Source organism: Struthio camelus, chromosome 3 (assembly GCF_040807025.1).
Source record: "Struthio camelus isolate bStrCam1 chromosome 3, bStrCam1.hap1, whole genome shotgun sequence".
NCBI lineage: Eukaryota > Metazoa > Chordata > Aves > Struthioniformes > Struthionidae > Struthio > Struthio camelus.
This window is the reverse complement of record NC_090944.1, coordinates 88352602-88380264: the sequence shown is the minus strand read 5'-3', so window position 1 is coordinate 88380264 and position 27663 is coordinate 88352602. Positions and strand designations below refer to the sequence as shown.

Sequence of the window (27663 nt, the reverse complement as noted above, 5' to 3'; positions counted from 1 at the left end):
GCATCTAAATAGACCAGGATGAAGGACAGGGAAGGCTTAAGTAGAGTGATTGTGCTTGACCAAAAGGGCTGGTGCTTTGAAGGCCACTCCGAATGAGCAGGCAAGGCACAGGACAGCACAAAGGCCTCTCCCCTACTCCTTTTCCTAGGGGCAGAGCTAAACATGACACGCAGCCCTACTGAGAATCTGTTCTTTCTTAACATTGCCATCGCATCCAATACCAGAAGACATTTATAGTTAATCACATCTCCCTCCAGCCCATACATTTTTAAATAGTTAGCATATTCATAGCCCTCAGTGCCAGTGAGCAGACAGCACCCTGGCACAAGCACCATGCTGAGTGCTATGACCATTTTGCCGAAAAGACTGTGCATAAGATTGCCAAGGACACTATTCTTCGGTAATCCAGTCCTGGTGGAAAAAGCACCTGCCTTTCTTGTAGGTGTTGTGCAGGGCGCAACAGGCACCCATAATTCATAGGGCACCAGGGATGTTTGCATCCTTGTCTGCACTGTGCCTCCTGTCTTGCAGTCAGATGACCAAACGCATGCTCCATCTCCACCACCTATGCGGTAAGATCATGGCTAAACCAGGCATAGGCTCCACTCTTGTTCCAGAATGACCTTATAATTTGGGGGCTATGTAGTATTTATTGCCCGTAAGGCAGATAAGCACGCGCACGCTGCAAATGATTTTCTTCTTTGGAGTGTGATCACTAAGTAACTGTAGTTCTAACAGCAGCTGCTGTAATCACGACGATACCGTCGCAGTTCTTCCACGGCGTGCCTGCACACAACCCCCTCCCCTCTTTTTTTTTCTTAAGCACCAATTTAACCGCTGCCGAGCTAACGCAAATGGCGTTGGCGGCGCACAGCCAGCTAAACCGCTTCTGAAGCTGGCAGAGAAGTCACGGGTGCGTTACGGCAGCGCTCCCTCCGCCGGGGCGTTTCCAGCGCAGACGGCCCACGCCCCCAGCGCACCCTGCTCGCCCCTAACGCAACGCGCCGCAACGCGCCTCTAACGGTCGCCACGGCCGGCGCGCAGGCGCGGAACCCGCCGGCACCTCGCGCCCAACGGCCGCCGCCCAGCGGGGAACAGGGGCGGGGCGGGGCCTGCGGGGGCGGGGCGGCCGTTGTGTGCCCTCGTGACTTCCGGTTGGGCCCGTGGCCTGGCGGAGTCGAGCGCAGCGCTGGGGCCTTGCGTCCCTCCGCGAGCGACGGGATGGAGAAGCTGCGGCGGGTGCTGAGCGGGCAGGACGACGAGGAGCAGGGGCTGACGGCGCAGGTACCGCCTCGCGGGACCCTGCTGTCCTTCCCCCCGCCCCTTCCCGGGGCCTGGGGGGGTCGCTGCCGCCTCGGAGCCGCCCGCTCGGTAACGGCCGCCGCGCTGAGGCGCGCGGGGCCCGCGCAGGTCTCTCACCGCGGGAGGCGCGGGGGCTGAGCGGCCCGGCCTCGCCGCGGAGGGGGTCTCGCTGAAGCCTCCCTGTCCCAGGGCTGTGCGTTACCGTAGTGAGACGCCCCCTGGGCCGTCTGCCGTCTCCCTCCCCGCGGGGGTAGTACGTGCGTCTGCACGCGCGTTCGTGCCTGGGCGTGGGAGAGGCAGAGGGGAGACGAGAGTGTGCCGTGGGCAGCGGGACGCGAGCTGGAGGGAGAGGTCCCCAGGCTCTGCTCGGGAGTGAGAGTCCCGTTCGGGTGCAGAGTCGTCCTGGTGCCTCGGGCGATGGCCGCTTTGGAGAAGTTTTGCCGTGGGGTGAAGTGCTTTGTTGTGTTGGTGGTTTGGGGTTTTTTGGTTTCGTTTTCCACATCCTGTCCCGGTTAACAAGTTCTCCTTGTCTTGCTTCTCCATTTCCGTATGCCTCTGAACTTGCAAAAGGGAAAATACACTTTCTCTAGACACTCGTAGTTTTGTGTATTATTGTTCTGAAGTTCCTTTCCCCCCCCCCCCCCCCCGCCCCGTAGTCCTTAAGTATTACCAAATTTTCCTGTTCCCCCCCCCCCCCCCCTTAAAGTCTTCCTCTGTTATTTTCATAATGGGTTTGAACACCATATATTTCTGGGGTTTAACTTCCAGGTTGAAGCAGTTCTGAGCGTGTTCTTAAAGAACCAGTTACACACTTATGCAGTCAGCTGTTTGTTATCTGCTGTGACTGCAGGTTGAAGTGCCCCCTGTTGTACAGGATCTTGATACTATCTGCAGCAGGACGCTGGAGCATGGTGGTGATGGAAGCTGAACTATAGAGCAGCATGGATAAAGTCTGCTGGACCAGTACAGCCTCACTATAGTTGGTGTCTGTGACATTCCGCTAGTTCCAGCGGCCTGGTGCTGATGTGCCTCATTTTGCTTTGCACAGAGTTGCTGTTGGTCTGCAGGGTTTTTGAGCTTGGGTTCTTTGCCCCAGCAAAGCAGCTAAATTGCATCCAGACCTGGTGTAGTTCTGGAAGCAGCCTAGCATCTGTGCCATTTCACATCTGAGCTTGCTGCCACTGTTGGAGGTGCTTCACTTTCTGATCTCAAGGTTTATCAAAAAAATGCTTGTTTCCCTATTAATCTTCATTTTTAAAGATATCGGTTCCAAGCTGAGTCTTTAATCTGCTGTATACAGGCATGTTTCCTATGGGGTGCAAATAGTAATGAAGACACTCGATGTAGTGATGTTTATTTCAAGGCAGCATCAAAAGATAAATGTCTGAACATTGAATAATTTTGTATTTGAGATGTATATTCTCAGAAGGAGGGAACTGAGCTAAGACTGGCATTTGTTAAATGTTAGTAACTAAGTAGCTAAGCTCTATATTATTGTTGTATGTAATATTTGAATATTTTATGTAATGGTGTTGTTATAGCCTGAGAAGACTTTAAATAGCTTTTAAACGCGTACGTATTCTTGCTATCCTGTGTGCAATAGAAACTAACATGGAAACTCAATATGCCTTTGGCATAGTGCAGAAAGAGCTTTAAGTAGAGAAGCTGAAATAAAAAAGATCTGCTTTAAAGTAAATAAGTACCCACTCAAGAAGAAACTTGTGTTTATTTTGGTTATGCAGTCTGTATTGTATGTTTCTCTCAAAATACATATATAACTGCTAGGACATTGGAAATTAAGCCTGGTATTAATGAGGAAACTCATTAAATGAAGTTCATGAAAGTTGTCGCTTTACAGCTGAATGATGTTGAATATCTTAAAAGTGTGAGTATAAGAGCAAAAGAGTATCTGCACCTCTGCAGAAAAGGACACTTTGTAAAAGGTAAGGTTGTTAAGGAAAATGCAGGATTATGCATTTTATGTGTAAAACCTTTGTATGTTTTAGATAAGCTCTTGGAGCTGAGTGATGCATTTAGTTAAACACAATAATCCTCTCTTAGGGATAGCTGATAGTTGTGTAATAGCAATCACATATTTTAAACTTACAGATGTTTCTCCATTGTGCTCATTCTGGATTTTTGCAGAACTGTTACCATGAGATCAGCAGTGATTTCTGTTAAATAAAGTAGAAGGAAAGCTCATAGTGAGCCAAATGTGTGATGATTCTATGAAAGCTTCCTGCACTTTCTAAACTCTTCAGATGGCTGACTGTTGTATCTTCCTGCAATATGAGACCACTGATTTAAAAAAAAAAAAAAACCCTACTTATTAATGAAAAAAATGAAAAATATATTGTGAAAGTACCAGTGTTAATTAGGATGCCAGTGCGATGTCATGCTGCTTATATTAATTTTGGTGTTTATACAACTAAAAACATTGGCATTTTGACACTTTTTTTGCTTCTTTTCTGGCTTCTTGTAGTTTCGTGGTAGTTGTCAGTTGATAACTACTGAGAGCAATTAGGATTTTGGCAAGGAGAAATGGACCAGATATTAAACTTCTTATTTTTACTCTAAAACGTTGATAGAGATGCATATAAGGAAGCCTATTATGGAAAGATGTAAAAGTATCACTATGAAAATTATTTTTGAAATGTTACTTGTAATTCTTGTATTGCCATTCATGCTAGCGTATAAAGATGATGTGGTGATAAGAAAGGAATATAAAATGCTGTATGCGCACTAGATTCGTGAGTTGCTGTAAAGACCGCATGCTTTGATTTCTTATCTTAATATCACCTGCAGCACCAAGCTGGCATTTTTCCTGTCGAACAGAGACTTCTGGAGTCTAGTTCTGTTTCAAAAACAGATAAAATACTTTTCTTCAAATGTTCATAATGAAATCTGTTGTTGTGCAGCCTGAGCTTGATATCAGCAAACCACCTGCTTCCACTAAAAACTAATCATAAATGAAATGATGTGTATTTTTATTAACCCATGCCTGAAAACACACTAAAAGCTGGATCCTCCAACTGTACTGAATATCTCTGTGGAATTGAGTTTTCTCAGTTACTTAAATTTGCTATCAAGAAAAAAAGTAATTATTAGCTGCTAGAATCTTCCTTAAATCTGTAAAAGATGATATTAATTTTTTGTAATATGCCACATGGAAAACTTTTGCAAGGTTATTAGTTTAAGTGGGAAAGGGAACCTAGGTAGATGATCAGAAACAGAATAAACGTTCCTGATCAAAGGCAGCTTTGCAGGTTATCATTTGATTTATTGGGTGTCCCTAGTAATCATGTGCCGTTCAACAGAGATACGGTTTTCTGTCACTTGCAACTTGTACATTGGACTATCGCAAGACCGTTCCTTATGTTTTGGGAAGTCTGCCTTCCTGATTCTGGCTTCCACTTTGGATTTCATCTTGATTTCTGGATTTCTTAGTCTTTTCTTTGATCCGATACTCTCTTGGAGTTTCCTATGAATAAAAATTTTTGCTGCTTGTCCAGGACTTTGGCGTTAAAGCCTAACTGTAGAAAACCAAGGGTTTCTCTTTGCTGATTATTTTTTTTTCCTTCTCCCCTTTTTTAATTGCTTGGAAACAAGCAATTAAAGTGATATAGCGAGAAGGATAGCTTTTATAGGAATTCTTCCCTGCCCCCATACTTCAAAACTCTTCTTGGGAATCTTTCTCCAGATGTAGAATCTGTATTGCAATTTTGTCAATTTTCTAAGTAAAAGCTACTGCTAATGCAAATATTGTAGAGTGTTGTACCAGACATTTTTTCTGAAATCGAGGATGAGCTGTACAGCTTATGTCAGGCAATACTGGAAAAATATGCTTTTGTTGTATACACAGCTTAGACTTCTTTTTCTAAGGGTTCTGATCCGCAGTCTCTGAATTTAGTTGTGAGAAACTAAGCTGTTACTTTTCCTAGGTGTGTCACTGTTCCTCTTCTAGAAATAACTGCTATTGTAGTAGACATGGCAGACTAGGCACTTGGTGAGTTCCTCAGCTTTTACAGATCATAGCCTGGCATTTTAACACAAGCTGAACTCCATATTTTAAATTGTTGAACTAAGTACCTGTTATTCGACTTCTGTTGCAAGGTGCTTCACCACAAGGGTGAAGCAGACATCTCAAAAAGGTATTCACTTCCATTGCTTCCACTAAATCCAAATGCGTCAGGGCCTAAGAAAATGCAACTGAGAAACAGGAGTTCCATAGTTTGAGTTATTGCATTAACTAGGTTCAACTTGATATCATAAATAGTAATGCTACCAGGAATGGCTGGAGGGTCAGACTTCATTTTAATGCCAGTTTGTTGCTTTAGTTTTATCATTACAGTGAACACTGTGTGGCGGAGTCCTGGCAGCCCTTGCTCATGCTGCTGCTCATCTTCCTGCAGTGGATGTACGTGTGGTATTGCCAATTCAAGCTTTTAAGAATTAAATCTATAAAATGTATTAAGCTGGTTTTAAATTTATATTTTAAATCTGACTTGCTTTTTTGTTTTTCTGAGCCTTTTATGGTTCATTTGTCTGTCGTCTTGGCATTTTTTCCACTGAATAGCCATTGCCGGTTTAAATGAAGATGAATATTTTTTCAAATATGCACACGCACGCGCACACACAAAAAACGTGGAAAACGAAACTCCCTTAGAGTTGTTTCAAGGAGCAGATGTTTCAAGAATACTACTGTTACTTTACTTCCAATCTCAATATTTGGTGATTAGCAACAATGTGCTTGATAAACTTGAAGAAACATTTTGCCGCCTTCTCCCTCCCTTTTCCAGGAAATCTGAAGTGTGATGTGTTGGATGTACTGATAGTTCTAGCCCACCCAGCCCTTCCCTCCTGAGCCAGAATGGAAAGGATTTCAACTGTTCTTGTGTACATGTGATTAGTTGCATGAATAAGTACAGTTAAAAGCATGATTCAAATGTGTATCCTCAGTTATGTACCATCAGCTCTTCCTCCACTTCCCATCTGTACAGGCGTTCATCAGTTTGACTGTCAAATATAGTTTCAAATAATAAACCATCTTTCAGTTGCTGTTTTTTGTCTATTTCCTTAATGCTTACATAAGGATAAAGAGTTGGACCTAACAAGGTAAGTTGCATTCTCAGTTGTTTGGAAGGTTTGCTCTTAGTTTCTGAACAGAGAGAGGAGGGAAGAAAATTCACTGCTCTGCTATGTTGTAGCGCTGTGTTCAGTGAGTATGCAAATAAGAGATTAGTATTCTGATCCGCTGTCCCTTGAATAGTCCAAGTATTTAATTTGATTAAATAAGGTTGGTAGTTTTTGCTAAGTAGAAAGAACTAGAGCGAGCTGTTCTTTGACACGCATTTGGATACTGATTCATCAGAGCCCATAAATGTTTGTTCGTATGTGGCCCCTTTTGGTTAAATTAGATATGGATTCCTCATTTGTACAGATGTGATGTTAATTCTAAGCAGCGACCAAATTTCATTCATTTGCTTACCACTACCTGAAGGAAAAGTTTTGGAAGAGAATGGGAGAAACAGCACTCGTTTATCTGGTTGGGGAAGCTCTGCTGCTATATATTTGACTAATATTCGCTTGAAAATAGCTGCTGAATAGATAACAAGAACAGAAATGAGAGGTAAAGTTTACTTGTGTGATCGAAATAAATTGAAAAGTTAGCTTTTACAGTCACCTTAGGTAAATTGAAGCAACAATCTACTTAACAGACCAGCTTAGAACAGAGTATGTATTTAATTCTGGTCACTTGGTGTAAGCTGAAATACATAGCATGGCTGGAAAAAACAAGCTGAGCAGATCTAACAAGTCACTGTTGCTGAAAGGGGTTGTTCTGGTGCCAACCATGTGACCCTGTCTTTTCCCTTGTATGAGCACCACTGCTTTTCTAAACTCTTGCTGAGCTGTTTTTGCTCATTTGTCTAGCGTAGGATCAAGCCCTCAAAGTAAGAGGGGCAATAGTTGTCTTCTAGCTGCAGGAGCTCAGTCACCCAGCTCGTCGAAGGGGATCGGCAAGTGCTGGAGTTGCACAGGAGAAGCAGGAACCAAATTGTTCCATTCAGCAAGCGAGTTGTCCAGTGAGACAAGTTGTGTTAATCAGTCTACACCTTCCCTTTCCCTGTAAGGAATAGTAATTGAAGAGGCATTGTAAAGCTTGCACTGGATACTTCTGCTGGTATGGGCTGTGGATTCTATCTAGTAACAGCAAATGGTAGTAATATTGGTAGAAATGTACAGTGCTGCGCAGATGGTGATGTTCATCAGCGAGCTGCTAGAAGGTCCAGTCATTCTTCTGCTTTGGAACAATTATGTGAGAATTCTCAGTTGTTGTAATTAGCTGGGGAAGGGAAGGTCTGTTTGACAGTGGAGCAGTATTGCTCAAGTATCAGGATGTACATCCACACGTTTTGTCTCTTTTTTTTTTGTAAATGTTCTACCACATTGCTAACATAATTTCTTAAACGGGGAAGTAATTAATATGCAAGCAGTCATGTTTCTTAAGCAGGTTAAAATAATTGTTTTTGGCTGAGACAAATTATTTTCAGTTAAGTGCTTTAATAGTAAAGAAAACCTGTCCTTTAAAGTGTTTAAACTGTTCAAAACTGTTTCTAATAGCCCTCCCTCCGTTTTTTTTCTTTCCTTTCCCCTCTTCCTTTCAAGGTCCTTGATGCCTCAACACTGAGCTTTGGTACTCGAGTCAAATGGTTTGCCATATGTTTTATTGCTGGCATTGTGTGTTCTATTCTTGTAAGTAAAGCTTTTTTTTCTAGTACTTTATTAATGTAGCAGAGCCTTGTTAATATTCACACTTTATACATGATTCTGTGTATGCTTTATATCCTGAATCCTAAATTTTGTATCTATAAAATTAATTGGACATTAAAATATGTAATTGTCATGAAGGGGCTGCTGTTCTGTAAATTATATTTTTGATCATCTTTCCTCCTCTCAAGGAGATAAAGTTCGTAGGGTAAGTTAAGAAAATCTCTTACTAAGGTTCGAAAAAGGGCTAGTTTTAATGTGGTATTCCGTGTGGCATACTAGGAAGGAGCTTTTGCTGTTTAGCGTATAGCCATCTTATTTTCCTACAGTTTCGGAGGAGGGGGAAAGCTTTAAGAAACTGCAAGCATAATCCCTCACACACAAATCAATAGATAATGACTGTGGTAGCATATTGCTGCTTGGAAAAGCTGCACTGTGATTGGTCTTAGGGTTGGCAGAGCGTTTGTTTGGTCTTGAACTTGAAATGCTGGCATGAGGCTCAGGTTAGCTGTTAACTGCCGAAATCTGTTAATTGATTGGGTCTAGCAAAGTGTGGCGCACGTAACTTGCGCTACAGAGCAGTTCCTCGTCTGCATGTAAGGTCTCAGCAGTAGATGAGATAAACTTAGGGGAAGTATTTGTATTGAGGGTTGAGGGGAGGGTTGTTATTAATTTTCTTTCCTTATGTGATCTTTTCGATGAAGATCGGTTGGATATTGGTTCTTCAGAGCATGTTTTTTTGATGTAAGCTCTACTAGTAGGCAGCCTTTTGGTTAGTGTTCGAAGTAAACACTTGCAGGTTTTGTGGTGACTGCTAGGAAGATTGCCTTGACTTGTAATAAGTGCTGGTAATAGAATGGAGGAGTTCGTTTTGCCTCGTCTGCGTTAGCTTCTGGTTTTGCTTAAATCACACTGCTGTCTTGTCATTTAGCATGAAACGTTTTAAAACCAAAGAGTCATGTTTGATGACAGGGAGGAAGAAGCTGCTGTGGAGAAGCAGCCTGTTTATTGTTTGAGGAAAACATTCAAGCACAGTGACCTGCTGGATTCTCCTGCAGGTAGAACCCTCCGATTCCTTATCGGGACTTGCAGTTTGTTAAGGCTCCCTGAGACCTGGAGGTAGAACAGAACTGTTGGTGGTCTTCTTGGTGAGAGGTTTTATTTCAGTGATGATCCATTCAGTAAAGGAAGGTTGGTATTCATCGTATTGAATCCGTAATAAGTACAGTTACACAAATTCTGCCCAGCTGCATGTTATGTAGAAGGTGCAATTCCTAGAGTGGGAGCTGAAGTTTGGGTTAGAATCTCTAGTTTATAGAGTTACTTGAGTGATAACTGATTGACTTCCCTTCACCCCTCTCCCAGCAAGAAATATTTAACTGATATAATTAGAAATTTCAGTACACAACAGGCTTGTGTTTTAACACCAATTTCTGGACAGATTACAGTTACTCTTTGCTGCTGTTTTTCAGGCTTTAAGCATTGCACCTGGTCTATTTCATGTGGCATGAGACTTTGAGACAGCAGATCGAAGCTTTAACTTACTGCTTTTCTAAAATTTCCTCCAGTTCTTTTGGGCTTGATAGATAGCAGTCAAGACTCCAGTAGTATGTTTGTGGACCTTGTGTCTTGGAGAGCTTTGGAGGCAGCTCCCCTGCTAAGCCTTGCCACATGGAGCTGGGAGCTCCCCACTCCCCCTTTTTCATTTCAGGTTATGGACCTTTGGCTCAGCACCAAGGAGGCCCTCGTAGAAATACTCAAGAAGTCACTTGCAGGACTGTAGCGTATCTTTAGATTTCATATGTCCACAACCTGGTATATATATTAGGTTCTTGGCTGACTGGTATTGCAAACAAGTGGTGTATTTCCTTTCAGTCTAGTATTTGCAAAGGTGTAGATCCTTGCAGATTTGAATGCAGTTATGATCTTCCCTTGCCACTTCCAGTGGCTGCCTGTATTGGCCTCTGTGCAAACTGACCTCCTAGGTTGCACTGAAATTGCAGTTGGGTAGCGTGTAGTTGCTGGTATAAGAATTTTTTGGAGGAAACAGCACCCACATCACAACAGATATCACAGTGTTTTGCTTGTAGTTTAGGCTCTTTCTCCCTCATCTTAAAAATAATTATGATCAGCAGAAAGCTTTCGATTTTTAGTGTTTTAATGGAATTAAGTAGTAGGATGTCTGACTAGTTTTAGAATATCTATTTTCAGATTCTGTATGTAGCTAGACTGAGTCTACATGGTTGACTGGAGGAAAAGGAGATATTGTAGATATTAGTGTGATTTTTTTAATGACTTTTTTCCCCTTTGTACAATAATTTATCATATATAGTAGGGGATCTTAAGAAAACTGAAACTGTCTCATAAAGATCTAAGTAAACACTGCATGGTTGTAAAATATATTGCTAAATATATTAAATCAATATGATGTTTTGCCAGCAGGTGGCAATAGAAGCATGCTTAATATTGGCTACTACAAACTTCTGAGAACAGTATGTTGCTGGTATATGTTAGGATAATATTCAGAGTCTGAAAATAAATACAGACTGTACATTTTAAATGAGTTGAGTTAGCTAATTACAAACATGCAAATATTCTGTCCTGTGTAGGGAACGGCATTGCTATGGCTTCCAAAGGGAATCAAACTTTTTGCAGTGTTCTATACCCTGGGAAATATTGCTGCGTTAGCCAGGTATGCTTTCTTAATTATTATGGATAAGAAAATGCTTTCATTTTCATCTATGTTTCTGCATCCTTTTACTGTAAAATGGTGTCTATGTTGTGTATCAACAACTTTGTGTAAACAACATTGATTTCATATTAGAATGCTAATAGCATAAAATCTTACTGTATAGTTTTAAGCTAATCAGTTATCAGAATATCAGTTCTTTGTTCTTGCCCCAGTATTAGTCTTACATGATTATTTCATAGACATCACAATTGCTGTGGGAAGGATAAATAACAAGTTGCTGGCTCAGTCTTTTAGACTTTTTGCAGCTTCCTTCTGCTAGTTACAGAAGTAGCTGAGTTTTACTGACAAATTGGTAGTCTGCCCACTCTAGACATCTTGTTACTGGAGGAGTCCCCTTGCTTTTAATAAGGACACCTTCCTTTCTCTGGAAAACACTTTGAAAAAGGAGAGATTCAGGAAATCCTCATTTTGAATGAGGCCAGGCAGAATCTAAGCTTATTCACTTTATTTTTAAACTCTATGCTCACTTCTTTGCAGCATTCCCCTGTAGCAGTCAATCTTAAAAGACTGCAGAATGTTTTCTTCCCTGGGAGAGGAATAGCAAACGTTGTTTTCTGTGAGTAGCTTCAGAAGAAACCTCCTAGGATTTAAAACAATCCTGCTTCTTATGTGTCTTTGAAATGGTGAAAGAAGAGATCTTAATGAATGTCAGTAATGAGTCAGCTAAAGTATTCTCAGTTTTCTGTTTGTCCTCCTCCTCTTACTATCTTGGTGTAGTTAAAAGCACAAGCATGGGACTCAGAACCTCTGATCTTGGCTTTCATGCGCTCTGTGACCTCAGTCAAGTCACTGAATTCCTGAGCCAAGGTATTGTTAGTCTGTTAAAATTCAGACAATGTGACATTAGTATTTGAGAAATATGGTAATGTACTGCTTTTCCTCAACTAATTTGGGAACAGAAATTATTTTTTTGCTGGACTGGAGTCTATCATTTTTGCTTAACTATTCCATCTCATGTTAAAAGATGAATAGAATATTGGCAGTAGGCAAAATTTAAGTCTTCCCTTTCTTATCCCAGTATAGTACCTTTTTTCATACAGGATGTATGTGTTTTTTTCCCTAGTACCTCTGAGTGTTTTTTCCATTGCTTCAAATAAAACTAAAATTCTAGCAATTCGCTACTAATCAGTAAGTCTAATTCTCAGTGAACCAAGAAGAAAGCTGAAAATAACCTTTAGTCTAGGCTCCAACTAGAATTAGAAATAAAGAAGCACCCTTCCCTTTCAGTTGTCCTTTTACGTATCATCAGCAGTCGCACATTCAGAAAACGTTAGGAAATGACAATAAAATCCCAGACTGACAAGAAGACTTGGACTTTTTCAAGTTTGTTAGCAAGTGTGGATTTAAAACAAATGCAGTTACCACTCCTAGTATATAATCTGTTTAGCCTGTTTTTACTATATTTTCACGTCTGCGGCTAGAGAATTAATGATACTTATTTGATCCTTCTCCAGGCCTATTGGCACATTTTCTACAAAATGTCTTGTGTATAAGAAATGCCCTGTGTAAGTGGAGGAGTCCTACATTTTTTTTTCAGCCTTTCTGCTACCTATGGATTCTCTCACATCTCTGAAGATGTTCCTGTTGCAATGTCTATCCTGCAATGCTAATCAAGCAAGCATCAGTTCATTTTGTTTTCTGTATTTTTCTGCCTATCTCATGTGGCCTGAACCTCCCTCACTTTATCTACCGTGTTTTTATCATCCCTATTCCTCCACTACCTAACTGTTACTTCTAGTTCTTCAGATTTCTTTTTAAAAAAACGTTCTTAACTTAATTTTATGGCCCAGCGGCCAAGATAAAACCACTGAGAAAAATTAGTTTGGATTGAACTGAATTGAAAATACTTTTTCCTGTTGAACTGAGAAAATGCTTTTTTAATTTGTGGATTTCCAAGGTCTATATATGTGTCTTAAAATGAAGAGGAGGGATGTATTCACAAAGCTGCTAGTAGGAGAGCATCTAGTGTCGGGGATTATGGTTCAGTCTCCTCCTTAGGAGACTTATCTCCATATTTCTTCCATCCTAGAGGATGCTTGGTTCACCAGGCTTATGACTGGTTTTGGGAGGAAGCTCTCACTCCCCAAATATCTATTTTTATGAAGTAAAACAGAGTAATTAACTGGGAAGGGAGTTAAATTTAGGTTTCCCACTCCACAGTGAAGCATTCAGACCATAAGGCTAGAGTCATTCTCACTGACTGTTCTTCAAAGTTAGAGTGGCTTCAGCAAGCGAGATGGAAGAGACTGGTATCAGAATACTTGAAACCAAAATAGATGTTGCTTTGAATATGAATTTTTTCATTCACTGTGCCACAAATTGGTTGAGGTTAGAAAGGACATATGGAGATTATCTGGTCCACTTGGCCCCTGCTCTAGCAGCATCACCTGGAGCAGGTTGCCCAGGATTGTGTCCCATTGGATTTTGAATATCTCCGAGGATGGAGACTCTACAACCTCTTTGGGCAACCTGTTCCAGGGTTTAATGGCCTTCACAGTGAAAAAGTGTTTTCTTACATTTAAATGAAGTTTCCTGCGTTTCAGCTGGTGCCCGTTGCCTCTTGTGCTGTCACTGGGCACGACTGAGAAGAGTCTGGCTGCATCTTCTTTACACCCTCCCATCATGCATTTATAAACATTGATAAGATGCCCTCTGGCCATTCTTTTCTCCAGGCTACGCAGTCCCAGCTCTCTCAGCCTCCCCTTGGGTGTCAAATCAGAGTCACAGAATCATGTCTCCCTCCCAGGAAAGAAGTTTTTCCTCAGGTTCAGATGGAACTGCCTGTGGTTCAGCTTGTGCCCGTTGCCTCTTGTCCTGTCGCTGGGCACCACGGAGAAGAGTCTGGCCCCATCCTCTCGACACCCTCCCTTCAGATACTTGTATGCATTGATCAGATCGACTCTCAGTCTTCTCTTCTCCAGGCTGAACAGGCTGAGCTCTTTCAGCCTTTCTTCAGAGGAGAGGTGCTCCGGTCCCCTCACCATCTTTGTAGCCCTCTGCTGGACTCTCTCCAGTAGTGCCATGTCTCTCTGGTACTGGACACAGGACTCCGGGTGAGGCCTCCCCAGGGCTGAGGAGAGGGCCAGCATCACCTCCCTCCACCTGCTGGCAACACTCTGCCTAATGCAGCCCAGGATCCCATTGGCCTTCTTGGCCACAAGGGCGCATTGCTGCCTCATGCCGAACTTGTTGTCCAGCAGGACTCCCAGGTCCTTCTCGGCAGAGCTGCTTCCCAGCAGGTCAGCCCCCAGCCTGTCCTGGTGCATGGGGTTATTCCTCCCCAGGTGCAGGACCCTGCACTTGCCTTGGTGGAACCTCAGGAGGTTCCTCTCCGCCCAGCTCTCCAGCCTGTCCAGGTCCCTCTGCATGGCAGCACAGCCTTCTGGTGGGTCAGCCACTCCCCCCAGTTGAATATCATCAGCAAACCTGCTGAGGGTGCGCTCTGTGCCTTCCTCCAGGTCGTTGATGAATACATTGAACGAGACTGGACCCAGTCCTGACCCCTGGGGGCCACACCATGAGCTACAGGCCTCCAACTAGGCTCTGTGCCACTGACCACAACCCTCTGAGCTCAGCCATCTAGCCAGTTCTCAATCCACCTCACTGTCCACTCATCCAACCCACGCTTCCTGAGCGTACCTATGAGGATGTGATGGGAGGCAGTGTCCAAAGCCTTGCTGAAGTCCAGGGAGACAACATCCACTGCTCCGCCCTCATCTCCCCAGCCAGTCATTCCATCAGAGAAGGCTATCAGTTGCTCCATCACCTTCCCAGTGATTGAGGTGAGGCTGACTGCTCTGCAGTTTCCCCAGGTCTTCCTTCTTGCCTCTCTCGAGAATAGAGGTTATCTTGAGGATACCAGTAAAGACTGGGGCGAAGGAGACATTCAGTACCTCCTGCCTTTTCTGTGTCCTTTGTCACCAGGTCCCCTGCCCCATTCAGCAGCAGATCCGTGTTTTCCCTAGCCTTCCTTTTGCTGCTTATGTACTTACAGAAGCCTTTCCTGTTGCCTTTCATGTTCCTTGCCTGTATCAAGTCCAGGTGGGCTTTAGCTTTCCTAACCCCATGCATGTGCCCTGTGTACTCAGATGGTGTCTCTGTATTCCTCTTGGGTCACCTGTCCCTGCTTCTGCCTCTTGTATGCTTCTTTTCTATATTTCTGTTTAGTCAGGAGCTCCTTGTTCCTCCCTGCAGGCCTGCTGCTGTCTTTGCTTGATTTCCTGCTTGTTAGGATGGAGTATTCTTGAGCTTGGAGGAGCTGATCCTTGAAAATCAGCCCGCTGTCTTGGACCCCTTTTCCCTCCAGGCTGTGTCTGTGGGAGTCTTCCAGTTAGATTCCTGAGCAGACCGAAGTCTGTTGTCCTACTCACGTTTTCTGGTTTGCATGGACAGGCGGGGCCTAGAGTTGCTGATTATTTTCATTTGCCCTTCAGATAACTAAAAAGTAGAGGAAAGCTGGAGGATTCAGTGTAAGCTACTGATTTTTTTTGTTCTTGTGCTTGCTTTCTGAATTTGGGTGAAGAGAGCTCCCCTGTAATCTTGACTGTAGTTACGTGCACGCTGCCTGCGTAGAAAATTTAACTGGAAATTTCTCCAGAGATTTGATGTTAGTATTCATTTCACAAGTCAGTTTTTTAAAACAGTGTCAGAATGAAATTTACTAGACTTTAGCTTGATTTTCCTATGCTATAACTAGTAATGCTCTCAAAGGAAGTTCATAGCCAAAGGTCACTCAATATGTACACTGTTTTCAGGCCCAAATTAATGGAGTATTTCACCTTTTATGCAACAGGAGTGTGTTGCTGAACATTGAAGTGCCTTTCAATCTAACTGCTGGAAAACTGGTTAATTACCTGTTGTGATCTTTTGCAGAATTTTATTTGAAAGCGACTTACTGTTTGCTTTGCTTTTTCCTTTCCCATTAGTACATGTTTCCTGATGGGGCCCCTGAAGCAATTGAAGTCAATGTTTGAGCCAACAAGATTAATTGCTACAGTTGTGATGCTGGTAAACCATATTTTACTACCCTTTCTCTGCTTTCCCTTGTTAAAAAGATTTTCATTTAGTTTTCAAGCTAAATTTGAAATTTGAGGCTTTACTAAAGGGACAGTATTTTTTAATCCGCATTTATTTGTACTGAATGATAATAGTCAAGCTGATAGGTATGCATATCATTAAGATTACCTAATTCCTTCCTGTGAGCCTGTGGTTTTTGTTGATTATGCTTGTGTTAACCTAATCGTTTGGAGTAAAATATTCCTTACTAAATATTTCTTACCAAGTGTTAGTATTAGGTTGTTTATTTTTTAAACTTGTTTTATAAAATGGTTCCTTTAAGAACAAGGCTACAGGAGGACTTTTTGCCTGTTGTCGAAAGTATGTGGTGACCACATCTAACTTGGTAGTTGTTTGTCAGCTACAGCTCTGTCTGTCTAGACCAGTGGTTCAGCACTTCCAAAGCAATGGGAAAAATTGTTTCCCTCCTCAAAGTCCAGGAGACTACCTGTTCAACTTCATACTTCTCCATTGTCAGGTCCTTGGCTCCTTTACTTCTAAGACCATCTTTTCCTCCCCAGAGGGAAGGAAAAACTGTCCCCTCACCTTCTCAGAATCCATATCCAAAAACTCTGTAGTTAAAAGCCATGTTTCTGCCCTTGTTGCTTTCCCTATTTTTCCCTTCTTGCTCCTTCTGATTTCTCTCAGCTTTTATTTCTGTAGTTTAGTTGGCTGTCCTGTTCTCCCTATCATATAGCTTCCTTTTCTGATTGATTACAGCTAATGTGGGTAAGAAGCCCTTCATGAGCTCTTTCTGGACTGCTGCCGTATGGGTTGTATATTTTTTTCTTCTTCTCACAAATGCACATGAAAAAAACATGACAGTCTTCTCATTTGAGAAGCTCATGTTTGCCCACTTCTTTTGGACAAGTGATTTGATCCTTGCTGGGACTCTGAGCTTTGTTAAACTGTAACTTTTTGCTATCAGTGGCAAATTTGACCAAGTTGGAAGTCCTAGGGAAGTTAAGTTTTATACATCTGCAGTAAAAGTACTCGAGAATATTTGCTGTTCTCTAGAAGCTCTGTGTTTGCTGAGCATAACTCTTCCAGCACTTACAGCTCTCTGGGCTTTTGCTGGTCAAGCTGAGGGCCAATGTTAGACACTAAAACAGCTGGCGCAGGAACTATTTCCTGTGTTATTCTACAGCCATCATCTGCTGTGCACAGGGAGGGTAACAAAGAAAATAGCCTGTTTTGCCTATGGAAATAAGACACCCAAAGAGATAAGGCAGACAGGAGAATAGAGTGGGAAAAAGTGTCACAGACCTACCCACTTACTTGTGCAAAGAGGGAAGTCAGCAAGGTTGGGAAAAGAAGGAATAAAAGGTTTCCTCTAACAGGAAACAAGAATGTTGGATGCAAACTAAGAATGTTTGGATGAAAATTTCAGTAATATAGAAGAGAACTGGAAAACTTCTAAAGCAAACTTTTGATTAGTTTAACTGTTTTCTTTCTCACCCCCTCAGAAAACTGTTCCAGGCTCTCTAATGCAGGTTGACAAGAGCAAAAGTTCTTTGGCTGAGAAGTTTTTGGAACCCTGGCTCCCAGGCTCTTTGAGTTGCCTAGCAGAAAGCTGGAATTGCGGGCAACTCAGGAGTTGCAGATATGTTTGGAAAAAATCAAAGTAGTTTGTTGTGTGGTTTTGGTAACAAAATACCAAAATTCCTTTGTCAGTGAAAATAAAAAATGGAGGGCTTCATTCTGTTTTGTTAGCTGTAGTGGCAAATGGTGGGAGCCAGGTGAGATTTAATGAAAAAAGAAGTTCAAAGTCATGGTTAAGCTTGCACAGATGTTGTGATTAATTTGGCATCGTAAACCGTATCAGGGTAATGTTTCATCAAATATGTAAAAAAGGAACTTGGAAATAATACATTTGTGACTATTGCACAGGGGGGCTTACATTTCTAGCAAAAGTCTTCATTGCTTATTCTATAAGGAAGCTACGGTTTTCATGAGGTTGTGCTATGTTTTAATAGGAGACTACTACAAGGGTAGGATGAATAGGAATTCTTTTTTTTTTCTAAAAATCCTAAGAGATTGTATTTGCAATTTTAAGTAGAGACTGCAAGCTGGTAGGAAGTGAAAAAAGAGCTGCATGAGCAGCTTGAATAAAGCTTCATGTGAGCTTCATTGTGTATAAGACAGCTGCTCCCTAGTGGGCTTTTCTTCATTATTATTGGAAGATTAAAAAACTGGCAGAAGCAGGGCCTGTGTCTGCCAAATACAGTAATTGTGAATGGATATTTTTAATAATGGATTGTTCATCACAGTGCAAATACCTGTCTTGTCAGATGCTGGTGTTATGAATACTAGATTCAAAATGATACTGTCTACTGAACAGTGTGCTAAACAAGCAGTTCCCAGACTATCTAGTTGCATTTAAGCAAACTTGATCATCTCAGCCAACCTCTCAATAGACAGAACGTAGAGCTGCACTGATATGGTTATACTGCTTCTGGTTCCTGAGGTCAGTGCTTGCCTCCCCTTTCTTCTAAACGCTTATTGTGGCCCTTCTGGCCATGGAGTACATCCTCTGCACTTTGGAAAACACTGTTTTATGCGAAATTCAGGATATAGTCACTGTGTGCCTTTGGCTCGACTTGATTTATGAATCAGATTTTGAAAATGCTGATTCCCCAATGAAATTATGAAAGCAGTGCTACGTTTGCTTTGTTGTATATGTGAACATTCATTCATTCTTTTTTCCACTCTGTCTTCACGTCTGCCCCCTCAGCTTTCTCTAATATTGACACTGTGTGCTGTATTCTGGGTAAGTGAGAATATTTTATTCCTCTAAAGGGCAGTGTGGCTCAGCTAGCTTGCTGATTGTGTTATAGCTTTAAAACTCAGCTCAACTGCAAAGGAGAGAGGAGCTTCTGCGTATTATAGTGCGCAGTATTTGTTTTCAACTGCAGTTGTATTTGGGTGGAGCAATGAACATGCTGGCTATAAAGCAAATATACTTTTCCACCAGTATGATGCAGATAAGAATGCAAACCTGGAACATTGGTTTTCAGTTCTTAGTGTAGAGATCTGCAGGCTAAGAAAAGCAAGTTAGAATATATTCTTAAAGCGATCTGTACGTCTGTTAGAAAATGTGTAGTGGTCTTTCAAAAGCACCGATACAGACCATTGAACGAATAAGTAAAGGAAGAGAGATGGGACTTAAAGTATCTTCAGGCATCACAATTGTTTTGATAATTCAGATATCATTATGTATTGCACAGAAGTAAATATGTAGCTGATATGAACTTCTGTTTTGATTTGCAGAAGTCGTATTATGAATGAAAGTGAAAGTGTTACCATTGATGCGTTAAACACTGAAAACTAGAGAAGATGTTCATAGCCAAATGCTAATGGGATGACAGGAAAAAATGAAATTGGAATCAATTGTTAAAACAGGAAGGAGGGGATAATTAAGTTAAGACAAGAGGCATCATCAGTTCACTGAATTTTTGACTAAACAGGCTGTTTCACTTGTTTACAGTATATACTGGTACAAAAGAAACTAACTTGCAGTATTTGTTTTGTTTTGACTTAGTGGGGTAAAAAAGGTTTGGCACTGTTATTCTGCATATTGCAGTTCTTGGCAATGACCTGGTAAGATTCTTAATTCATTTTTCACTTATCCCTGCCCTTGCACGCATATGATCATAAACCTATACACACACACAGACACACACACTGTGTAATGTAACTGTGCCCGGGTGCTAGCCTCAAATCACATGGTTTTTTTTAAGCTAGCTTATATAACTTCAGTGAAACCTATATGCAATCATCTTGCAAAATAGTAATTCTAGGTGTATTCTGCAATGTATTATTCTTTGAACTCCTAGGCCTTCTACATAGAATTTTTGGTTTTGCATACATAATCTTATGCTTTACACTCTGTTAGGAAAGTAACACCATGAGGCATATATTCATATGCCCTGCTTTTGATTACCTCCCTGTTGTTTGAGTTTTAACTAAACCTTCATTTTGGAAGTGGAAGAAAGTAAATCCTGTTTCATAGGGGCTCCCCTTCTCCCCCCACCCCCAAAGAATACTCAGCAGCATTAGGGAAAGGGCAGGTGAGTGTGAGACAGATAAATTAGTGCGGTAGGTACTATGATGAACGTCTAGCTACACCCAAGGGATAGGCCTGGGAATATGTGGGTATAGTTAGGTGAATGCTTGCAACCCTGGTTGTGGTTTTAGAAGTTACTGCCTTCTCCATGGAGATAACACTGAGCATACTCAGTGTCCTTGGCCCAGGTGTGTTATTTGGTACTAACTCTTAATTTGATTCACACTGTGAACACCGTTCTTGTTTGAACTTGCCCTGGGTGCAGGAACCACACTGAACTTAGGTCTGAGGATAAATAACCATTTATTCAGTACAGGAATTGTTTGGCATTGTGCTAGACCCAGATAAATGCTTGAGACTAGATAGAGCACCACTAGCTAAAACTGCGTTCTACGTGTTTACAGTTGGCAGTTCCGTGTTTGTTAACTGTCCTAGAGCCTGAGCCGAAGAGGTATGAGAATAAAACATAGCCTTTAGGTTTGTGTTTCAGATGATGATGGAATGTCAGCTGGTAATTGACACAATTATGGCATGTTATTCGTACTACAGCATACCCCTGTATTTATAGTATCACATAATATAATTAGATGTGTATATATATATAGGTATGTAAATCATCTTCTAAATTAGAAAAAGTCATCTCTATCATCTTGAAGGGTAGTTTTCCCAAGAATTTCCATCCCTTTTGAATGTGGTGGTGATAGTAAATGTCACTTGATTTTTTTTTTTTTTAAGCTGAACTTTCAAGCAATGGAAGTTATGAACTACATTTAAAAAAAAAAAAAAAAGGGGGGGGGGAAAGAACTGTAAATCGGGAAACCCTTAACAGTACATTTAGTTCTTGTCAAGTCCTTTTCCCCCTTTTTTTCAAGTAAGCATTACATTGAATAAGTGATGTTGTTTGAAGTTTTATTAGAACAGATTGACTGTAGTCCAACATTAAGAAAAGCAAATAATTGAGCTCTAGGAAAGACATAAACTCTTCCATGTATTTTTTGCTCTTTTTCAGGTATAGTCTGTCATATATTCCTTTTGCGAGGTGAGTCGGTGTAATTACCTCTGTATTAACAGAAGTCAGCTATCTTTATGTTATGGAGGGGAGCTAGTCCCTAAATTCAGTATGAGGAAAAAAACACCATCTCCTTCTCTTCATTTTAATTTTTAGAAAATGACATAGTTGAACTCAAAGTAATGCTTAATTTAGGTTTTTAAATACAAAGTGCAAGGCAGTTCTCCTCATTAAAGCTCTAAGTTCTTTCTAGTTTTCTTCACTGAAAATTTCTTGTTTAATTCTCTAGTGATTTAAAAATGTATTGATGCAATACTCATGTTTGCCGTTCTTAAAGATAAGTTAACCAGATCTGAGATCTGCTTAGTTAGAAGCAAGCAAACAAGGATAGTTTCGGTTGCTAAGTCTACTTTTGAATTCTGCTCATTTTTAGGAGAGGCAAAAGCGATGCTTTGTGTTCATTTTCTTTTTGGCAAGCTTTCCCTTTTTACTGTTGTGCACAATGGGAAAGAAAACTACCTGAACACAGTGAAACCCCATGCAAGTAAACAAGTTTAAGAATGTATTTTTCTCTAATGTTTCAGATTAATGCAGTTTGGTGTTTCAACAGTGCATTTTAAAATGTCGGAATAAAGTGTTTCTAATACCTAATGAGGCTTTCCCTAGTGAAAGGGAAAAAAAACCCCAAAATATTTTCTATTTATCCTTTCATCTCATGTCCTCCTGTTGTGTTTCTGTAACCTTACAGAAAAATGTTTGTAGTACAGATCCTTTCTATAGCTTCAGATTTGGTGTAGGAAGAATGAAATCATAATTTGTTAAGATAGTAGATATTTTCAAGATAGTTACAAGCAATGAAATACTTTATAGGAAATTATACTTGTCATCTTACTGTTTCTGACATGTCAGGCTTCCCCAGTCAAATTTAGTATTCTGAATTTTATAGTTTCTGTGGCCATGTGACACTCTGAGTCAAATCTTTAACTTAAATATATACTGTTCTACACAGAAAGCAAATGAAGCTAATGGTCAGTGGCCTTTTCCTCCCTTCCCACAGTAGTTTCAGTTCTGATCAGAAAAATGTTAGGTCACTTCAGTTCTTTGTTTTTATTTGTCTATGACTTTATGAGCCAAAGGACTATAATTTCCACAGGCTAGTTTAAGTAGTACAGTAATTGCCCAGTAATTTTTTAGGGATTATTGAATTGCTGATGTGCAATGCCATCATAAACTTCTTCTATATGTTCCCTTTCTTAACAGAAACAGTTAACTAAACCATGTTAGGTGTCAGAGAACAGTATTAGATAGCTTGTTTAAAGTGTCCATATAGCTTGATTTACAACACAATTATAATAACTTGTTTTAACCCTGTTAATGTTTCACTCGGAGCATTGGTTTGCTTGTTAATGTTTTTTTATTTGTTTTGAATTAATGGTGGCTCTCCTGCTTGCATGACCAAAAAAAAAAAACCTCCTAAGCAATCATAATAGCATTTTTCTTTATTTCTCAAGTTGGCTAACAGCTTAAAAACAAAAATTCTGTTCATTAGTAATTACATCTTTGCAAAAATGAAAAATAAAGGAGACTAAAGTGAGTAAACTAAATAGAATGGTCAGAAAAGTTTACAAATTACTGGTTTAAAAAATAGACCCCTTTAGATCTCTCAAACCCTAGAACTGAGCCTGCTCTTCGTCCTGCACTGTCAATATATGCACTTCAAACCCTTGAACTTATACTTTTGTTCAACATTCCTGTCTGTAACTGAGATGTAGCTTGAACTCCAAACACCTGTGCTATGCTGATTGTCTGGATTGTGGCATGCTCCGCCGCCTGCCCATACTGGCCAGCCTCTGTGAAATAGAGCTGACGTATGCCAAGGCACCCGGTGTGCTCCAGAACCCTATTTAACACTGACTGCATTTTAGCATGTGCTTGCATGTAAACAGTGCAGAAGACTTATAGTCGGTATTGGCAGATCTGAGCTTCAGAATGGGCTCCAGCTTTTGCATTAGCTCAGAGTAACATGACTGTTGAGATCCTACATTTGATAAAGACAAAGATCATTCAGTGGTTTAACTTCTCTAATATTTGTACTTTTGAATTACAGTATAAAGAGTATTAGAAGCCTATATGTAATGGCTGATGTGAGTAAATAAAAATGCAAATACCTTAACTGACTTTTTTTTTCTTTTTAAAGGGATGCTGTGATTAAATGCTTCTCATCCTGTCTAGAGTAAATTAAAAACGAGAGCCACTGTACACTTCAAAATACAACTTCTATTCTTCTGTGAATTTTGCTCAGAAAACTATACTTTTCTACTCCTGAAATACCCGGTGACAATTAAGCATTGTCCTTGCCTTTCGCACTTGGGATTAAATCATTTTTACTAGTAACAATTTTTTAAATAGATTGGCAGAACTGTTTCTTTACACTGGAACTTTTGGCTTTTTTAACCAAAAAGTACATCTAAATACTTTGTGAAAAGTAGTCTTAAAACTATCTAAAACTGTGTCCAGTAACACAGTTTAATACTCAGTGTATGCAAGCCACTAGAGCCTTGAGTAGTATGCATAAAGATTTCATTTACAATTTTGTATAAAACTTGCAATGTACCATTTACGTTTGCATGTTGTTCATTGTAAGCTTTTCCAAAGACAGAGTTTTATAAACATTGTAAAAATTTGGTAAGTTATAACTCCTGGGCTGTTTTGAAATGTCTATACATGTGCTTTATGGAAAAAGTTTGGTGAGAACCTGTTAAAGGTCTGTTTAAAAACTTGCTAGATTTTATTAAGAAGCTATATTTTAAACAATTTTTTTTTACTTTCAGACTTAAATACTTTTTACTAAAATAACTGGATAATGTATAAATGAATGATTTGTGAAATAAATAAATTTTAAAGGTGTCTAAACTATTTTTTTAATTTAGGAGCCAGAGCTAGCTATATAGAGGCTGCAAGTTTCTGCATTACATTTGACTATGTATGAAAATGTGTAAAGTGTGGATATGTATATGTCTGTATCCCAATTTGATTTTTTGATTTGCAGAAGTGACTTTAGAGCTTCTTTGTATTAGTATGTAGAAAAGTTGCTCATACGGAATTCATGTGCATAAATTGATTACATACCAAGTGTAATACTTTGGCTACCTTCAGTGAGATGATGTTGTGTGTGTGGTTTTTTTTTTTTTTTTTTGCAACTAAGCTGTTAAATTATTCAGGAGCAAAATTAAATCCTTACTGTTTGATGGCTAATGTTACATTACAGGAAACTTTTTTAGGGCATGATGAATATGTTTTACCTGTGTTCTAAATCCCAGCTGTTTTGATTACAGCTCTCTTCCCCCCCCCTCCCCCCCCCCCCCCCAAATAGAAGCGGGAATAAATTTGAAAAGATGTGACTCCTAGGGTCAGGAAAGAAAAACCCTGTGTCCTATGTTTCAGGATTCAGGCTGAAGTGATGAATTTCAGTGTGTTTCTGTTAAATCTCAGGGTATGTTTCACAAAATAGCAACATCTTTTGGGGAAATGGCTTAACAGATGACTGAGACTTCTGAAATGAAGGTGTTGCTTGATAAGCAGTTTAGCTGACTGGTAAATTGCCAGTGAGGCAGCCTTTGTCCTAGTGATACAGCTGTTAGGTAGTCCTGATGCCGCAGCAGGCCTTTGGGCTTGTTCTTACTGCTTGGTGTGATCATAGCCAGAACCCATGGCCTTCCTGGTGCTGCCCATTACATTCCTCGGTTGACAGTGAGGCCCTTTAGTGAATGTGCAGTTTTTTTCAGTTTGTATTAAAGGTGAACCCTCATGTGCCTTGGTAGTGACAGATACAGTCATGAAAATGGCTTTTGCTCCTTTCCCAGTTGCTGTTTCCCATTAGGTCAGTGGCTGTAACTGGCATTCAAGAGATCCCTTCCCACTAGCAGGTGCTACAGGACTGGGCAGTTGCTTACCTCAGAACTTTTCTTACCTGTCAACTACTCATTCTGGTACATGATCATCTTCACTGTAATCTTAAAAAATGACTAATGTACTTCTAATTTATGTAATATGGTAAATAACAGACTTTACACTCTGCTGTTTGATCACCAAAATAGAGTGGTTCAAGAACTAAATTCCAAAAAAGGCATATACTGATATGCTTTTATATGCATTTTATCAGTCCACATTATAGCATGTTTTCCTGTTTGTTCTTTCCTGATTTTTTACATTTCACTTCCTTCATCTGTATCCTAAGCACGCGTTCTCTGTTCATTCAGCAGTGTCTTCTCTTTCTTCACATCATATGTTTGTTTGTGCTTGAGTATTTAAAAATTTCCAAGCTGATGTCTCCTCCTCGTATGATATCCTCTTAACGACACTGATGTCTTGTGGAGATCCTTGTTAGCCCTGTGGATTGCATACATCCCACACATCCTTTGATATGTTTCTAGTACCCCAATTTAAAATAATATTTTGAAACCTGTAGAAGTGAAGTGTTGTGACTTCTGCATTTTTGAGTGGTAGCGATCTTTGTGTGTTTATTACTACTTCGTGAAACAGCTCTACACCTTTAAGCTGCAAGTGCAGGTATGAAATTATTACCTTCCTTCAGGAAACAGAGGTGTTGAGTGCTTCAATTTGCCATGGAAAGAAGGAATTGAGGCTAGAAAAAAGAGCCCTGGGTTAAGTTGTTCGGTATCGAGCCTGGCTGCTCTTGTGCCCTTCGTGGTTTATGTAGTTCCTGTAATTTGGCTTTTCATACAGCTGAAGTCTACTCTCGATCCGAGCAGGGTAGGCAGTGGCAGTGCTCAGGGTCAGTCGGGTTCCCCAGGACCTGCAACCATCATTGCTCTGAAGATGTAGTGCGTGTGAGAGCTTGTGCGCCCTGAAAAATGGGGCGCTTGAGCATTTGAGGACTACGAGCGGAATATGCAGCTCCCCGCGGCAGCTTGGCGCTGGCTGGGGCTCGGTTTGGGCCGTGCCCGACCTCCCGGGCGGGAGAAAGGCGGTGGCGGCGCAGCATCCGCGCCTGCGGCAGGCGGTACCGCCGCTGCTGAGGCGGGGGGGCCGGGCTGCGTGTCTAGGAAAGGCAACTTGTGGGGGGAGGCAGGGGCTGCTTGTGGGCGGCGAGAAGACCCCACACGCCCCCCCTCCCCCCCCCCCAAACGCAGCGCCGCGTTAAGCCGGTGCCGGGAAGGGTGTTGCCGGGGCGGGTTGGCGGGGGGGAAGCGGCGCGGGCAGAGCCCACACCCCGCGCTGCTGCCGCCGCCGCCGCCGCCTCGGGCTCCTGCGGCCGCCGCTCCCCATGGGGCTGCAGCCCCGGCGCGCAGCGGGGCCCTGTCCGCCCGCGGGGAGATGCGCCGCCCTGCCCGGGCCGCGCACGGCCGCTGCCTGGGCCCGCGCTGAAGAGCAGGAGGGAGCTCCCGGCCGCACCATGTCGCTGCCGGCCCCTGTCCCGGCTGCCTCTCCCGCCGCCTCCCGAGCGCAGCCCAAGAAGCCGCCGGCAGCGGCGGCGGCCCCGAAGAAGGCAGCGGCGCGGCCGGCGGAGGAGAAGGCGGCGAGGAAGGCGCGGGGGCCGCCGGCGGAGCGGGCCGGCCCCGTCTCCAGCTCCTGGCCCTGCTCCTCGCTGCAGCGGCAGCCGTCGCGCAGGCCGCCGGCGGAGCGGGGCGCCCGGCCGCAGCCCGGCCCGCCGCAGCCGCGGGGCCGCCCGGGGGCGCCGGGGCCGGGCAGCCGCTCCTGCGAGAGCCTCGGCGGGGCGCCGGGGGAGGCGGCGCTGCGCTTCTCGCTGAGCCTGCCGCCGGAGGCGATCCGGGTGCTGCAGCGCCGCAGCCTGGAGCGGCAGCGGGGGCAGCCGGCCGCCTCCCCCGGCGGCAGGGCGGCGGCGGCGGCGGGCGCGGCCCCTCGGCGGGGCGCCCGGGCAGGCGGCGGCGGCAGCGGCGGGGACTTGCGCGCCCTGCTGAAGATTTCGCTGCTCAACGACCGGCACCGCTACGACGACGAGGAGTACGAGGAGGAGGAGGCGGCGGCGCCGGGGGCCGCGGTGGACGAGGGGCTGGTGCGCAAATGCACCGAGTGGCTGCGCGGCGTGGAGAGCGCGGCCGGCCGCGACCGCGGCGACCGGCTGGAGACGCTGCCGCACCTAGGGACCCTCTGAGCGCCGGCGGCGGAGCCGCTGCCCGCGCCCCTTGCGTCTTTCGTGGTGTCGTCGGCCAGACCCGCCGGCCTCCCCCGGGCGGCACCGGCTGGCGGCGGGGCCCCGAGCTGCCGCTGCCCGGTGCGGCGGCGCCGAGGGACAAAGAGCCGCCGGGCGGGGAGGGAGCGGCGCTGGCTACCGCCCTGAGCCGGGAGCGAGGAGGGCTCGGGCGCCGAGAGAGGAGCCGGGCGTCGACTTCCTCCCCTACCCCCCCCCCTTTTTTTTTTTTACGACTTTTAACTACTTTATAAGACGTGCATAACGGTTTTGTACATTTGTATATAAAAGTTCATTTTTATTTATTTGAATAAATGGCTGGACTTTTGTGTTGCAATAGCTGTACCTTAGTAGTTGTGCTTTGGGGTGCTTTGAATCTCTCTGGTTGTATGTCTGCCACAGTACGTGTGTTTGCTCTCTAGGTGCCCTCAAGATGAGGATAATGGGCTGGTAATTGGCACTGAGAGTATGGGCTGCTTAAATATTTGCTCGTTTAGGATGGCTGTTTGTACAGTCACAACTGGCTTTCAAAGGAAACC

The 27663-nt window shown here is 42.8% G+C and overlaps 2 protein-coding genes across 2 annotated transcripts; both read left to right on the top strand.

The window, feature by feature from the left end:
• Positions 1-1102: 1102 nt before the first annotated feature.
• SFT2D1 (SFT2 domain containing 1) lies at positions 1103-24111 on the top strand. Its single transcript, XM_068938941.1, has 8 exons — positions 1103-1284; positions 7969-8055; positions 10680-10762; positions 15748-15829; positions 18612-18647; positions 19419-19477; positions 20953-20982; positions 23150-24111. The coding sequence occupies exons 1-8, from the start codon at positions 1222-1224 to the stop codon at positions 23187-23189; spliced, it is 480 nt and encodes a 159-aa protein (XP_068795042.1). The 5' UTR covers positions 1103-1221; the 3' UTR covers positions 23190-24111.
• A 2060-nt stretch (positions 24112-26171) lies between these two features.
• PRR18 (proline rich 18) lies at positions 26172-27232 on the top strand. The gene has a single exon (XM_068938940.1). The coding sequence runs from the start codon at positions 26240-26242 to the stop codon at positions 27086-27088; it is 849 nt and encodes a 282-aa protein (XP_068795041.1). The 5' UTR covers positions 26172-26239; the 3' UTR covers positions 27089-27232.
• Positions 27233-27663: the final 431 nt, after the last annotated feature.